Source organism: Leptonychotes weddellii, chromosome 15 (genome assembly GCF_054177405.1).
Source record: "Leptonychotes weddellii isolate Sample4059 chromosome 15, ASM5417740v2, whole genome shotgun sequence".
In the NCBI taxonomy this organism is placed as follows: Eukaryota; Metazoa; Chordata; class Mammalia; order Carnivora; family Phocidae; genus Leptonychotes; species Leptonychotes weddellii.
The window spans coordinates 39,442,834-39,459,354 of record NC_138383.1 but is presented as its reverse complement, the minus strand read 5'-3'; the positions used below and the strand labels follow the sequence as shown (position 1 = coordinate 39,459,354).

The 16,521-nt window shown below is 58.3% G+C and overlaps 2 protein-coding genes across 2 annotated transcripts in view; both read left to right on the top strand.

The window, feature by feature from the left end:
- The window catches only part of RTN4RL1 (reticulon 4 receptor like 1), a 70,332-nt gene extending 55,080 nt beyond the window's left edge, over nucleotides 1-15,252 (top strand). Inside the window, exon 2 of the mRNA XM_081806109.1 lies at nucleotides 12,153-15,252. Coding sequence (XP_081662235.1) covers nucleotides 12,153-13,477 — 1,325 coding nt within the window. The 3' untranslated portion in view covers nucleotides 13,478-15,252. The remainder of the gene's footprint in view (nucleotides 1-12,152) is intronic.
- Nucleotides 1-16,521, top strand: part of PRPF8 (pre-mRNA processing factor 8) — a 335,003-nt gene that overhangs the window by 57,211 nt on the left and 261,271 nt on the right. The gene's annotated exons all lie outside the window — the stretch shown is intronic.

Genomic DNA, 16,521 nt, shown 5'->3' with positions numbered 1-16,521 from the left:
CAACATGGATGGGACTGGAGGAGATTATGCTAAGTGAAATAAGTCAAGCAGAGAAAGTCAATTATCATATGGTTTCACTTATTTATGGAACATAAGGAATAACATGGAGGACATTAAGAGAAGGAAGGGAAAAATGGGGGGGCGGTATTGGAGGGAGAGATGAACCATGAGAGACTATGGACCTGAGAAACAAGCAGGGTTTTGGAGGGGGTGGGGAGGGGGGATTGGTCAGCCCGGTGATGGGTATTAAGGAGGGCACATACTGCATGGAGCACTGGGTGTTATACGAAAACAATGGATCATGGATCACTACATCAAAAACTAATGATGTATTGTATGGTGACTAACATAACATAATAAAATTTAAATAAATAAATAACAACAACAATAACAACAAAAAAGAAGCGGGGTGTTAGGTGGGCCGCTGCAGAAAGCAAATGGGACCCAAAGAAGAAGCTGAACAACCCCAGGTCTGGGCAGGGCAAGAACCAGGGTGGCTCTGGGGATCTTGGTGGAAAGAACCATTAGGCAGTGTCCTCAGGATGGCCCCACCAGGGTGATGCAGCTCAAGCCGTGCTCAGCTGGAGGGACCTCACATCAGTGAGGATTCTTACTTGCAAGCAACAGACACACCAGCCTTGACTAATTTAAATAAAAAGCAGATCTATTTACAGGTAACTCACAGAATCTCCCAAAGGGTTGGGAGCGCCACAGACAGGAGCGATGCCCCAAACAAAGACAAAGACACTTCCAGCTCGTACGTCCAATGTTCCCCGTCACAGTCACCGCCCACCCTGGCTCTGCCACCATCCTTGTAAGCATTGATCCCAGCTTAATCGCACCATTAAGTCCTAGTTCAAAGTCTGGGTTACAGGCCTTGCCCAGTCTTCCAGGAAGGATGAGAAAGTGAGGGCTTGACCTTTTCTTTTTTTTTTTTTTCTTAAAGATTTTATTTATTTATTCATGAGAGATAGAGAGAGAGAGAGGCAGAGGCAGAGGGAAAAGCAGGCTCCCCGCGGAGCAGGGAGCCCGATGCGGGACTCGATCCCAGGACCCTGGGACCATGACCTGAGCTGAAGGCAGACACTTAACTGACTGAGCCACCCAGGCGTCCCGGGCTTGACCTTTTCAGCTTCCACAGGGAGGGAAGGACTCATGTACCTAAACTGGGAGATCTCGCAAATACAGGAAGGGGGTTTAGCAGCTGGGTAGCCAAGAGGAGTGACGCATGTCCACAACACACTCTCCTGGAGGCATCTGGGGAAGACTGTGAGCTCGTGGAAGCCAGGAACTGGCTTCTTTTGTCCCCAGAGAAACTGGGTCTTTTGTCCCCAGAGCCCCCCTGGCACAGTGTCCGGCCCAGAAGAAGGGGAGGGGCGAATGTTTGCTGAGCGAATGCAGCTCTGTGAGCTGGGGAGTGACGCAGCAGACGTCATCAGAGGGGCCGAGAGCCCCAGCAGTCCAGCGGGCGGTGAGGAGGACTTGGGCAGGGGCCCGGCGGGCAGTGGGCACTGGAAGCCTGTGTTTGCAAACGTGCAAATGTCTCATGCGACTGGGGTAGTTTGATTTCCCACCAAATGGAAGGCCTGCTTCATTCTGTCTTCTTTCTCCTCAAACTCCCGCCCTCCTCCCTACCTTTGCTCCCAGCTAATGACCCCCTTTTACTTCAGGGAGACAAGAAGGCTGGGGTGGGGGGCAACTCCGTCATCTTGTCATTCGCATAGACCTCGCGTCCCTCCCCTTGCCGCGGGAGGGTGTTCCTTCAGTGCTCTGGGCCTCCGGTCCTTTGGCCCTCCCACTCCTGCTGCTTGGGCTTCTTTCCCTCTCCCTCCTCCCAAATCACACCCACAAGCGTGCAAACAAGCTCTAGTTTCTTCCAGCTTTAAAAAGCAGACGACCTCCCAGGACTCCACGCCTCTCCGGGCGCTGCCCTGTGTCTCTGCCCTCTTCACAGCAAAGTTTCTGAGTGAGTGACCTCTGTGTGCTCATAGACACTGCTCCCCGACGCCAGCACCCCAGGATTCTTCCCTGGCCGGGTGAGGACGGGCTGGGCCACGTGACTGACTCTGACCCATGATACACAGGCAGGAGTGCTGCTTGAAACAAAATCCCGTGGTGACCACGGCCTCTGTCCCCTCTGTCGTGAGACAGCCAGGGTTCTGGGTGGAGGATGTGTTCTCCACCCAGATCCCTGAGCAAGAAACCAGCCTCTGCCGTGAGCCACCGAGACCCTGGGGCCGCTGGTTACATTCGCATGCCCTAACCTGTCCTGGCTGACCCAGTGCTGTCTCCCCATTCCCTCTTCCTCCCCCTCTAGAATGCATTCTGCCCCCCTCTTTCTCCCAGAAATGAACTTTCTGGCGTCACCAGTTACCTCCATGTTGCCAAACAACTGCACTTCATCCTCATGGAACTCTCCCAGCCCTCATCATGGCCAAGTCCACCTTCCTTCTTGAAACACTCTTGGCTTCTGTCACACCAGGCACCATGGCTTTCCTTTGACATTGCTGGCCGTTCCTCCTCCTTTACATTCCAGAATTGTGTTGCTGGAGGCCTCGATCCTGGTTCCCCTCTCTTGACAGGTGACCTCATCCTTTCCCACGGATTTAAATACCATCTCTGCGCCCATGACTCCCAAGTGTGCCTCTCACCTCCAGTTTGGAACATCCACCTGCCACCAGTTAAACAGCCCTGTAAGTCTCCACAGACTTTGTTTGTCCTAAATTGAGTTCTTGTTGGCCCCTGAGCCTGCTTTCCCAGGCTCCTCCAGTCTCACTGTACCCTCATCCTCTGGAGCCACCCCATGTCCCTCCCAACCCCTATCCCTTACACTGGTCCACTTCTATGTCCTGCCAATTCTACATCCTAAACATTTCTCATTCTGTCCACTGCTCTCTGACTCCATGGCCCTGCGCCTCCTTTTGCCCCGCCATCTGTGCTCCAGTAGTAGTCCCTCAAATCCCATCATACTGCTCCCACTTCAGGCTCTTCCGTGGCTGCTCACCATACCCAGAATTAGGTCCAAACTATTCCACTGAGGCTTTCAAGTCACTACAAAGCCTGCCTCCTGCCTTTCTGACTGCATCTCCTGCCCTGCCCTTCTTCCCTCATCTATACTAAGTTTGGTCCTGTCCCAGGGCCTTTGCACCTGCTGTTCCCTCTGTTCTTTGGCTCCTTCCTTTCCTTTAGGTTTCAACTCAGGTGTCACTGCTCAGGGAGGCCCTTCATGAGCACACAAACTAATGTCAGTCCCCCCATTTGTCTCAGTCTTTTTTTTTTTTTTTTAAGATTTTATTTATTTATTTGACAGGGAGAAAGAGTACAAGCAGGGGGAGTGGCAGGCAGAGGGAGAGGGAGAAACAGCCTCCCCGCTGAGCAAGGAGCCCTATGTGGGGCTCGATCCCAGGGCCCCAGGATCATGACTTGAGCCAAAGGCAGTCGCTTAACCCACTGAGCCCTCTGAGAGGTGCCCTCTCAGTCTTTTTTTTTAATTTTATTTATTTATTTGAGAGACAGAGATAGAGAGAGAGAGCTCAAGTGGGGAGGAGAGGAAGCAGGCTTCCCGTGAGCAGGGCGCCCGATGTGGGGCCTGATGTCAGGACCCTGGGATCATAACCTGAGCTGAAGGCAGAGGCTCCACGGACTAAACAACCCAGGCGCCCCCGTTTGTCTCAGTCTTAACCCCCTTGTTGTGTCCCCAGTGTCTACCGCCGTTTGTCAGTTTGGTCTTGTCTGGTCCTTTGGCTTAATCATCTCCCTGCTGGAACGCGTAGGCCCCATGAGAGAAGTAGCTAGATCCTACCGTTGCAGCACCAAGTACAGAGCGAATTTGCATGAATGAAGGAGTCAGGGGACAGGTTCAGAATGGGGTGACCAGATGACCGATACCCCAGGTGTGAGTTCTGAACGCCTTTTGCAGACAACATGGAAAGGGTGCTGTTCCAGGAACTAGGAACAAGGGCTCCTGGAAGAGAGTTCTGCACCTGCTTCTCACAGGCTGGGTCCTATCTCCTGTTTTCTGTAGGCCAATGCCAGGGCCTTCGGGATTTGGTAGATCCCCACCCCTACCCTCTCTCCCTCACAACCCCTCAGCGACCCCCAGGCAGGCAGTAGACACTTGCCCCTGGAGACTGTCCCATGGCCACAGAGGTTCACCTGCCCCACCAAACACACCTAAGATACCACTCCAGTTTCAGTGAGCCTGTCTGGGTGCAGGTGGGTCCACAGTTTGCTGTGGTTCTGGGGGAGGGACAGTAAGCTCCAGGGTTTGGAGGGAGGAGGCAGGATGCAGAGCCTTCCCAAAACCTCCTGGGAAGGACTGGCTCTCAGAAGCCCACAGCCCTCAGCCTTGCGCTGCCACAGCCCAGATTCTGGGGCCCCCAAACCGAGGAGCAAATTTGAGTAACATGGAACACGTTTTATGAGCCCCAGAGGGGCCTCCCGAGGTGAAGGTAGAGCCCAAATACCTGGGGCATCCTGCAGAGAGCTGGCAACTCCAGATGGAGACGGATGGACTGGGAGGAAGGGCAAAGTAGAGAGGTCAAGACCCCATCCCCACCTGCGGTGCCCTGGGGGCAGCCAAGGCCTGGCAGGGAAGGAACTTGAACCTGGGTCTGAGCCCTGACTCAGTGTCTGATCTGTCAGGTCCCTCTGCCAGGCCTCTGGGGTCTGGGAGCACCAGGGTAGGGTGGGGTGAAAGCCAGGGGGCACCGGGGTTGCGGAGAGCACTGAGGGGGTGAGCAGCAGCTCCTTTGATAACAGTACCAGTAACACAATCACCACCCTTGGCGAAGGCTCTTCTTCAGCGCGCCCTGGGCTACAGTTCAAGGGCACAGCCTCACCGAGGGCTTCCAACACCCAGGAAGGCAGGTGCTCGGCCTCCCAGTTCCTGGACTAAAAAACTGAGGCCTTGGAGGTTTAGTGACCTGCCCAGGTTGCCCAGCTGAAATGTGCTCCCAGTGGGGCTGGTCCCAAAGCCAGGCAGTACCGGGGTATAGAGCTGCTCGCGCCAGCCTCCGGCCTCCCACCCCCCAGAGGGCACCCCGCAGCGAGGAGGTGGCAGATGCGGCTAGGCAAAGCTGGGGAGCCTGAGGTTGCTCCAGTGAGGCCCCCTGAGAGCTCGGCAGCCCAGTTAGCACGGCATCCCGGCCAGGCCCGTGCAGGGGGCTCGCCACGGCACGTAAAAGCCAAGGACTGTTCCAGTAAGGGGCCACTTGCTTCCCAGCTGAGAGTGACCCTGGAGTGGGTACGTAATTGAGCGTGTCGGGAGGAGAGCGGGAGCTAAAGGCAAAGCCAGAGTGAGTGCCGAGATAAGACGGGGATGTCACAGACCCAGGCCCCCTCTCTGGGCTGGAGTTCAGGGATGCTGCAGGAGGAAAGGGCCCAGGCTGCCAGCCCCCTTGGCGGCCTCCAGAGACAAACACGAGCTTGCACACACATGTGCATGTACTCCGATACTGCATACACATGCATACGTGGCCATATATACACACACGGCTAAACACACAGCACACGCGTGCACAGAGATGTCCTCAGATCCGTGCGCACACACGTACACACGTGCGCACACAGGCTCCGTGTAGGCCAGGCCTGCCTCCCGGGCTGCAGGCAGTAGACCTAAGGCGTGGGTGTCTAGAGAACACTCATGCTTCGTGCCTGCCTGTGTGTCCCATCCCCTTCCTGGGCCCAGAGAGTTTGGTTTTTGGAAGGATGGCACAGTCTTGGCCTCAGATAGGGTGACTGACTTGTCCTGGTTTGTTTGGGACTTACCAGTTTTAGCCCCGAAAGTCCCAAGTCCTGGGAAAGCCCTGAGTCCCAGGCAAAGCTGTGTTGGTCACCTGCACCTTGGACAGGCCTGGTGTGTAACTTCCCTTGCAGAGCTCTCCCCACCATCTGTCCCCCTATGATGGCCCAGGGGCCCGCGAGAGAGAGCCATGGCCGAGGGTGCTCTTACCGGAGGCCTTGGTACTAACAAGAACTGCTATGTTTATTGAGCACCTACTATGTTCCAGGCACCATTCTAGGCCCCAGGGGCTCAGCGGGGAATGCACCAGACAAAAGCACTGTCCTCATGGAGTTGACACTCAGTGGGAGGGGACAGAAAAGGAACAAGATAAATAAATAAATGAAATAATTTATTAGAAGAGGATGACCATTAAGCGGAAAAGTAAAACAGGGATGGGCTTCTTCCCTATTTTAAATAGGCTGCTCGGGAAGGCCTGGCTGAGAAGGTGACCCTGGGAGAGACCCGAACTCTGGGGTGAGGGCAAGGGCCTTGCAGGTATCCTGGGCAGTGCTCTAGGAGGAGGGAGCAGCCAAAGGCTGGTGGCAGGACATGCCCAGCATGTGAAAAAGAGCAAGAAGAGGCTGGGGTAGGGAGGAGAGGCTGTGGCCAGGGCCCCAGTAAAGACTGGAGGGTCTTGGGGCGCCTGGGTGGCTCAGTCGTTAAGCGTCTGCCTTCGGCTCAGGTCATGATCCCAGGGTCCTGGGATGGAGCCCCGCATAGGGCTCTCTCCTCAGGGGGAAGCCTGCTTTTCCCTCTCCCACTCCCCCCGCTTGTGTTCCCTCTCTCGCTGTGTCTCTCTCTGTCAAATAAATAAATAAAATCTTTACAAAAAAAATGACTGGAGGGTCTTACTGAGCACGATGGGGCCGAGGAGGGTTTGAGCAGAGGGGTCATGTGCTCTGACTCAGACTTGTGCTGCTGTGTTAGCCGACATGTAGGGGCAAGGGTGGGAGCCCCGGGACCCCTCGGGAGACTGTGGCAATAGGCCAGGTGAGAGATGATGGGGGCCCTGGCTGGGCTGGTGGCTGGGAGACATGGGTGGATTCTGGGTACATTGTGAAGGTGAGCGCACAGGACTCCTGGCAGACTGGGTATGAGGTGAGAGAGAGGAGTTGGCATGACTCCGAGGTTCTTGCCTGAGCCGCCAGAATGAAGACGCTGCCTTCACCTGAAGCAGAGAAGATGCGAAGATGCTTGCGGAGGAGGCGGCGGGGGGTGGGGGTGGCGGGGGGTGGAGGAGCTGCAGCGCACCTTCGGACAGACTGCATTTGAAGGATGGAGATCTAGAGGGGCGAGTGGATCACAGGCATCTGCAGCGGGGGCCGAGGAGGGAAGCCCAGCCTCTCTGGGCTGGCTTCCTTGTCTCCAGGGCTGGGCCAGGCTGGGGTGGGGGGACACTTCAGAAAGTGGTGTGTGCTTGGGTGTGGCCTGGAGGGACCCTGCCAAGTGGCCTGGGGCGCCAGGAGCTCTGTGAGCTCAGCCAGCCTGGCCCGAGGCTGTTCTCTGACCGGCTGAGCCATTTGGTTAGCATTGATTGGCTCAGAGAAAAGCATCTGGCAAGGCTGGGGCAGGGGGTGGGGGGACTGGGCCTGTGCGGAGGGAGGGGGGGCTGCAGAGCCAGAAGGATTGGCCACATGACTGACAAGACTCTGAGGCTCAGAGAGCCCCACGGACTTGCCTGGGGGCCTTCAGGGGATTCCAAGCCATGGGACTGTCCCTGCACAGGTGTAGGGAGAGGTGGTCAGGGGGAGGGCTGAGACCGTGGGGCCGGGGAGGGCTGAGCGGCCGTCCGTCCGATGATGAGCCGATGAGGCTGGCCTGCCTGCCCCTGGCAACTTGGAGCTCCTGGATTTGAAGTCAGGGGTGAGGCCTGTTCCACCACCCTCTTCACCAGCTGTGTGGCCTCAGCCAGCCTCTCTCCCCTCCTCCCACCCCCCCCACCCCCACTGTGCCTCATTTCGTCTTGGATGGTGTGGTGGTGTGAGGGTTCCGTTAAAGAACCTGGTCCGTGATTAGGACTGGGTCCTCTTCCTTGGTTAGCTCCGTCCTGCTCCCAGGGTGGGCAAGCTGCAGGACCCCTGCCACTCTGGCCATCTGGCCTGGGACTGGAGCAGAGGTCCTGCCAGTGCTGGTTCCCCTGGGGACCTCTCTGGCCTCCCCAGGCCTGGGTGTCCCCAGCCTCGCAGAGCTGGTGTTACAGCTTCTTTGGGAGATCCGGCTACTTAGAGGCTGAGAGAAGAGAAGGTCTGGGGTAAGACGGGGGCACACGGCCTGTTTCCCCACCTCAGTGCCTTTGCATATCCTGTGCCTTCTGCCTGTTATGCCCTTCCCACCCATCCCGCCAGGTCCAGCCCCACAGGCCCATTCATAAGCACATCTGGGGTTGCTGAGTAGACTGGGTGAGGTCTACTCGCCCCCTCCCCCACAGGTTCCTGCCCAGCAGGTGCAGGGTTTTGGGATTTGCGGGAAGGAGGACATGGAAACAACACAGTCTCTACTGTGTATTCTCTATGCTAGCAGGGGAGCAGAAGGCTTCCTGGAGGAGGCGGCATGGGGCGGCCGGGACCTTCCCTGAGCTTCCCCTTACACACACACCCTTAGGTGCCTACTCTGGGCCCCGGCACCTGGCCAGACTGCCTAGGATTGGGGGCCCCCTATCTGCTAATGAACCCATGAGGGCTTGCGAAGTTCATCACCGGACTCCTCCCTGCCCTAGCACATTGGACACTCCAAGACTCAGGGCAAGTATTGAATGGAGGAAGGAAGGAATGAGGCTGAGGAGCCTCAGGTGAGCTCAGATGTGTGGGAGGCCAGGAGGCTTGGGAGTAGCCGAGCAGTCAGGTGCATGCCCCTGGAGGAGAGGAGGAGGAGAGCCTGAGGAAAGGGGGATGAGGCCCAGCCTTACTTTCTTCAGCCCCCTCAGGCAGATCAACCCCCGCCCCACGCAGGAGAGGGCTGAGGAGGCGGATGGGAGGGGGTGCAAGTCTCCTCCACGGAGCCCGGCTGCTAATTTGCGATCTTAAGGTGCGCGGCAAAGGCATCCGCCTCATTGTTGGTACGTTCATCAGGCCATCAGTGGGGTTGGGGCCCCCACTGGCACACGGAGGGGGCACAGGAGGAAGAGCTGCAGCGACCAAGCGCCAGCCTTCCTGGGAAGAAACCCGGCAAGGTGACGATCCAGGACCAGCACACCCATTGGCTTGAGCACGGGTGCCAAGGGCGGAGGAGTTTGGCTGGGAGGGCTGGTCCAGGGCCTTGGAGATGGGACCAGCTTCTAGGGTGGAGAAGCAGATTCAGCGGAGACCCACTCCAGTGCCCAGTGGAAGGAGGCAGAGGTAGTGCAAGGGCAGCTTCCCTGGCCTGGATCCCTGGCATCTGGGCAGCACTGAAGGATGGAGAGCAGCTCTTAGCGGTTGGCTGGGGTCCCTGCCTCCTTCGGGGCCCCTCTCGTAGGAAGGACATGGGGGGTTCCTTCCTGGGTCCTGCCTTTACCCCACACACCTGCCAAAGTGTGTTCACAAGCTGGCTGCTCAGCCCATGCCTAGATTTTTGGGCATTTGTTTTTTTCATCCAAGCTGGGGTCTCTGCCTGGTTTCCCTGTGCTCCGACATTCCCTGGCGCACCTGTCTAAGGGAGGTTATGGCTCTCCTTGGGGCCCCCAGCTTCCCTGGGAACACTTCCGAGAAGCCCAGCCCCAGGGCCTCATGGAGACATAGGCCACAACAGCAGGAGGAAGGGTTGTCTGCCCCCATCCAGGTCAGGGGGGCAGGAGAACACCCCCACCACACAGTAATGCTGAGGATCAGAGGAGAGCAAGCAGAAGCACTTTGTAAACTTCATAAGCTGCACAAATGTCGAGTGGTATTAGTGCTGAGCCTGCCACAGCTTACCCCTGCCCCCATGGTCGGTGTCTCTCTGCTGCCAGACATAAGGGCAGGAAAAGCTTTTTTCTTTGCGGCATCGCCCCCCCCCCCCGGGTCTGGTGTGGCACTGTGTGTCCCACAAGCACCAGTTTGTGACCGTGACCTGGTCCCCTTCAGCACAGTGAGTACTGTGAACGCCCTTGAGCTGGGAGGGGTCCCCTGGGCCCCCCCCAATGGCAAGGTGGGGGCCGCTTCTCTGGGGCAAGGTTCCTGGGAGACAGCAGCCTGGGCAGGGGTGAGGAGTGCCAGCGAGAGAGGGGAAAGGGGTGTCAGTCTCTGTGGAAGCTGCAGCCAATGTGGGTTGGGTCCTCCTCCCACCCCTGGCTTTCGGAGGCTCAAGGCACCTGGCAGGCTCCCGGAGAGTCAGCTGGGGCTTGGGGTCCAGGCTCCCGGCCCCTCACACTCTTGCTTCCCCCCTGCACAGCTGGGAGCCCCTGCCAGACTGAGGTGGGCAATGGGGGCCTGGAGGTCAGACCCGAGCCTCCACGTGGGGCACGCTGGTAAAGCGATCGTATCCTACCCGTGTTACAGGGAGGGAAACTGAGGCTTAGCCTGCAGCCTGTCCAGTGGTCGCGATGACTGAAGACACTGCAGGAACCACCTAGAGCGTGGCCCGGCCCGGAAAGGGTCCTCACAGCTGCACAGCCGCCGCCGCCCCCGAGGTCATAATTGCTCTGAAATCGCAACCGAACCCAATTATGCAAACACGAAGTTACATGCGATGATTTTTATGTTGGAAACGTTCGGTGGAAGCCGGGTGATTACAGGGGGACGGGAAGCAGCTGCCGCTCTCTGCGAGCCCGTAACTCCCAACAGCTGGGAGCTGTCACTTATTTACGCTGCCGTTTCTGCCAGGAATGAGGGGGTGGCAGTGGTGGCTAGGCCTGCCCGAGACAGGCCAGGAGGCTAGGCCAGCAGCAGGCCTGGGAGCCTGGCCTGGTGGCCCGGGTGAGGCCGGGAGCAGGCCAGTCCGAGGGTGGCCGGGAGTCTTGGTTCTCTCCACCTGCTTTGGGCAGAGCCAACAGCGGGAATCAGCTGAGCTGCCCCAGGCCCCGGCCTCCCCCGAGAGGCCCAGCTGGCCAAGCTGGAAGGGGCGGGCAAGAGGCCAAGCCCGGGCAGGGACGAGATGGCTGCCTGGCCATGCAGGGTGGGGGTCTACCGGCCTGGAGCCTGTCCTCGCTCGCCGGCGCGCCTGCCGGGCAGCCTGGGGCAGCTGCGACCCTGGAAAAAGGCAGGTAATGATGATCGTCTATAATGAGGACGCTCCGATAATGAGCACGGGGCTATTATCCGACCACAGGCTGGACACATCCGAAAATAAATTATTTTAGGGATCCATTAACGAATGCCTAATTAATGCCCAATTAGAGGGAAGCTACAGAGGAAATGCTCCGGACAGTCGAGAGGCAAAAGGCCTGATTTGCAACCACAGCCTGGAAGCACACAGGCTGGGAGTGAGGTGCGGGGATGGGAGGGGCCGGAAGATGAACCCCATGGGGGGGGGGCCCAAGCCAGGCAGCCCTGGTGTCTCCCCCAGTCCTTCACACATATGTCCCCTTAGCACATCCTCGCAGCTCCGCAAGGAACAACTACTACTATTTAGAAATGAAGAAACTGAGGCACAGAGAGCTGTCACATATTTGAGGACACAGAAGGCACCATAAATGAGACATCTTTTGAGCTGAACTTTGGTGTCTTGCATGCATGCTTTGTTATTAAAATACATAAAAAGGGGCGCCTGGGTGGCTCGGTCGTTAAGCGTCTGCCTTCGGCTCAGGTCATGATCCCAGGGTCCTGGGGTCCAGTCCCACATCGGGCTCCCTGCTCGGCGGGAAGCCTGCTTCTCCCTCTCCCATTCCCCCGCTTGTGCTCCTGCTCTCGCTCTCTCTCTCTCTGTCAAATAAATAAAATCTTTAAAAAAAAAAAAAAAAGAATACATAAAAAGACTCCTCAGGCCTCCATATATTTACTTTGTTAGACCAGGAGTCTGAAGCACTACCCGCTCATGTGCTGTTAAGGGAGTGACAGAGCCGGGACGGGAACCAGAGGCTGGGCGCCGCGTCCACGGGTTGCGACGCCCACCCCAGCAGGGCGGGCCGAGCCTGGGGGCGGGGCTAGGGCTTAGGGGCGGGACTGAGGGTCCGGCGCGCGTCCCCGAACTCTCCTCGCCGCGGGGATGCGGAGAGACCCCTCCTAAGGGGCGGAGCGCCAGAGCGTGGTCTCAGGCCCGGTGAGGGCCCCGCTTGGGCCCGACCCCCGCCTTCCTCCGAGCAGGAGCCACCCCCAGGGGGCTGCCATCCCAGGCCGCCGAGTTGGGCACAGCCCGGGACAGAGCCCGGCCGAGGGGGGAGGCGCGTCCCCCAGCCCCGCAGCCCGTCCGTCCCCGCCTCCCCTGGCCGAGCCTGACCTGGCTGTGCTCTCTCTCCCCCCCGCCCCCCCGCCAGGGTGCTGTGTGGAACTGATGCTGCTGCTGCTGGCCGGGGAGCTGTCCCTGGGCGGCGGCTGCCCGCGGGACTGCGTGTGCTACCCCGCACCCATGACGGTCAGCTGCCAGGCGCACAACTTCGCCGCCATCCCCGAGGGCATCCCGGAGGACAGCGAGCGCATCTTCCTGCAGAACAACCGCATCACCCTCCTCCAGCAGGGCCACTTCAGCCCCGCTATGGTCACCCTGTGGATCTACTCCAACAACATCACCTTCATCGACCCCGGCACCTTCGAGGGCTTCGTGCACCTGGAGGAGCTGGACCTTGGCGACAACCGGCAGCTGCGGACGCTGGCGCCGGAGACCTTCCAGGGCCTCGTGAAGCTGCACGCCCTCTACCTCTATAAGTGCGGGCTCAGCGCCCTGCCCGCAGGCATCTTCGGTGGACTGCACAGCCTGCAGTACCTCTACCTGCAGGACAATCACATCGAGTACCTGCAGGACGACATCTTTGTGGACCTGGTCAACCTCAGCCACCTGTTCCTGCATGGCAACAAGCTGTGGAGCCTGGGCCAGGACACGTTCCGGGGGCTGGTGAACTTGGACCGGCTGCTGCTGCACGAGAACCAGCTGCAGTGGGTCCACCACAAGGCTTTCCACGACCTCCGCAGGCTGACCACCCTCTTTCTCTTCAACAACAGCCTCTCCGAGCTGCAGGGCGACTGCCTGGCGCCCCTGGGAGCCCTGGAGTTCCTCCGCCTCAACGGGAATGCTTGGGACTGCGGCTGCCGGGCGCACTCCCTGTGGGAATGGCTGCGGAGATTCCGGGGCTCCAGCTCTGCCGTCCCCTGCGCGTCCCCCGAGGCGCGGCAAGGCCAGGACCTGAAGCTGCTGAGGGCCGAGGACTTCCGGAACTGCACGGGGCCAGCCTCCCCGCACCAGATCAAGTCGCACACGCTCACCACCACCGACCGGGCCGCCCGCAAGGAGCACTACCCGCCCCGGGGCTCTGCCAGGGACAGGGGCCACCCGCATGGCCACCTGCCCGGCTCCCGCCCAGGCCACCGGAAGCCGGGCAAGAACTGCACCAGCCACAGGAATCGCAACCAGGTGTCCAAGGCGGGCACCGGGAAGCAGGCCCACGAGCTGCAGGACTACGCCCCTGACTACCAGCACAAGTTCAGCTTTGACATCATGCCCACTGGGCGGCCCAAGAGGAAGGGCAAGTGTGCCCGCAGGACCCCCATCCGTGCCCCCAGCGGGGTGCAGCAGGCCTCCTCGGGCAGTTCCCTGGGAGCCTCCCTCCTGGCCTGGATACTGGGGCTGGTGGTCACTCTCCGCTGAGGACCTGGGGCGCCAGCACCCAGCACTGCCACGTGTCCACCAAGGAACAGAATCTCTTTTCTTTTTTTTTAACAAGGGGAGGATCTGCTGGGTTTCAGGCAAGTTGGTAAGGTCTTCGGCTGCTGTCTGGGCCCTGCCCGGTGGATTATAAACCCAAGTGTACAGCCCCAAAGTGGGAAGGGATTAGTGAGCACATCACACCCAGCTGTCCAGCCAGGCCCTGCCGAGCGCCCACGGACAGCATCCATCCAGCAAGGTGGTTAAAGCCCGCAAAAGGAATCCTTCATTAGCAACAATGGGACAGTGCCCCACAGGAGCTGGGCTCTGTGGAATCCCAGTCATTGGAGAGGTCTGAAGGGCCCCCGCCATCCCTGGAGGAAGCAGGACTCAGAGGAGAAGAGCCGAGGCTCACCCAAGAGGCTGGGTGTCCCAGCTGTCTGGGAGCATGGAAGCAGGTGGTATTTTGGCTCTTGCCTGAGGCCACGGAGTCTACCTGCCCTCACTCCGACCCTCAACCCCTCCCTCGGGGATAACGCCTCTCGTTCCTGATGTCTCAGGCAGCCCTGGCAGACCCAGGCCCAGCCGCTGGGCTCCAAGAACCAATTACCAAAGGAAAGATCATCAGAGGCTGAAATTCAGAACTGCATCAAGTGCAGTGAGATTCTCACAGGAGGTGCAGTTTTATAGCTACGTCCACTTATATATATACACACTCTCCACATATAGATACACACAACTGCCCAGGGCCCCGCCCCCCGCCCCCCCCCCAACTGTATGTCTTCTCATGTTTATAAACTATACGGAGAACTATGAACTAAGGATTGTATTGGTGATTTCTAGCAAGAAAAGAGTTACAGGGTTTTTGTCTAGAATCCCAACCTGGCAACAACAGTCCTCGTTGTAACCTGTGCTTGCCAGGGCCTAGGGCAAAGGGTCAGTGGGAAGGGCCAGAGAGAAGAAGGGGAGGCAGCAAGAATCACTTCAGGGGACCAATCTTCTTCGATGTTTAGAGCATCACCTTGTTTTTATATGCAACGCAAGTCCAGCTGCCGCCCCAGAGCACCCCATCACCCCCACTGTACTAGGTGTTGTCAGGGCCAGAAGCGAGAAGCAGCTCATTGGACATCAGGGAGCCAGGCCCTGGGGACGGGCTTCACGGAGAAGGGGACGGAAGGGGCTCTGGGTCTTTTTTGCCAACGGGCAGGCAGCATCCACAGTGTCAGCCCAACAGGCTGGGCAGTGTCATCAGCCTAGCGTTTTTGCCAGCAATGGTCTGGACAGGCCAGGGAGACTCCGGGCATGAGCCCAGGCCTCCAGCATGGCTCAGCTGCTGAATTTTTCCTTGAGGCTCTTTGATGGCCGTCCCAGCAAGGGTCCTGTGTAGGCGGCAGGAGGGAAAGCATCAGGTGGCCTTAGCAGAAGGGGAACAAAGAGGGCATTTCAAGAACCATCTCAGGCACTTCTGCATTATGGAGGCCGCAGCCCTCCTGGCCCTTCTGAACACGCCCAGGGACGGGCAGAGGTGGGGGAGGGGGCCAGACTCAGGGGTCAGGAGTGGGGACGTGCCAGGCATGGAACAGGCAAGCCCAGCGAGGGGACAGTGGCTCCAGTCAAGGTTGGCCATGCTGCCGGCCAGGGCCCCGGCAGGCGCAATCTCCTCTGAGCTTTGCACAAACCTGAATTCCCCACCAGAGAGGATGTGTGTGAGGAGCAAGAAACACCGAATCCAATCAAGAGAGGAAAATAATAATAAAAAAATTTCTCTTGGACAAGAACCCTGTTTCTCATTTCCCAACCTGGCATTCCTGAAGTGGTGGCGGATCGCAGGCTTTTGTGGGGTGGGCGAGCCTGGCCAGGCACAGCACGTTTGTTGGTGGGAGGAGCCATATGGGGCAGGGGCACACTGACTCACTGGGATGCATGTGTGCACACGCGTGCGAACACACACACACACACACACACACACACACACACACTTGTTCTCTGTGCTAGGATTCTTCCCTCAGCCTCACAGAACATGACTCACTTCCCACAGCCTGGCTGTGCTGGGTCGACCCAATCTCTGCGGCTCTCCCTGGAGCAGGCTGGTCCTGGATCCTTCCTGGTCTGTTCCCAAGAGCCTCACGCACAGCAGCTGAGCTGTGGATTCTTAGGGGGCTCAGGAGTGGCTGGAAGGGAGCTGCTGGTTCCTGGGGCCCAGAGGGGTTTCCAGGAGGCCAGGGACCCACCCAGACGGCAGCAGAGAGGGTCTGGAGGCTGCACCTGCTTCTCCTGCTTCAGAGAAACGAGGCAGTTCTCCAGATAGAGAGGGGAGGGCTGGGTTTCCAGGCGCGACTGAACAAATCTGCCTCGTTACAAGGCTTGAAACCCGCACTAACGGGAGTGCGGGGAGTGCAGGGACCGCAGAGCACAGTGCGCGCTCTCCCAGGCCAGTGCCAGGGCCCAGCTGTCCCTTAGAACCCAAGGATGCTGTCCTGTTGTTGATTTCTTTTTTTTTTTTTTTTAAGATTTTATTTCTTTATTTGAGAGAGAGACACAGCGAGAGAGGGAACACAAGCAGGGGGAGTGGGAGAGGGAGAAGCAGGCTTCCCGCAGAGCAGGGAGCCCGATGCGGGACTCGACCCCAAGACCCCGGGATCATGACCTGAGCCGAAGGCAGACGCTCAACGACTGAGCCACCCAGGCGCCCCGTCCTGTTGTTGATTTCATGTCCAACGTTAGACAGCAAAGCCCTCCGTGGGAAAAGCAAAAGTCCAAGCACTTTATTAAATTTTTTTTAGAAGACTTAGTAAGTCCTGTAATATGACAGTGAAATGTCGGTACAAGAAATGCTAATGTTTTATAAATGATCCGCTTCTGTCAAGTGCAGCACAGTCTCTGTTTTTAGAGGCGAGGCAGAGGGGCCCAGGACGCCAGGTGTATTTTTAGCAGCTTTCTCCTCTAAGAGGTAGAGGGAATGAAAGCGGCTCTGTTGTGGATGATATCACTTGTCACTTGGCAGTCCACATGCTACGCAGGAACGATGACACCATTGCCCAAAGCAC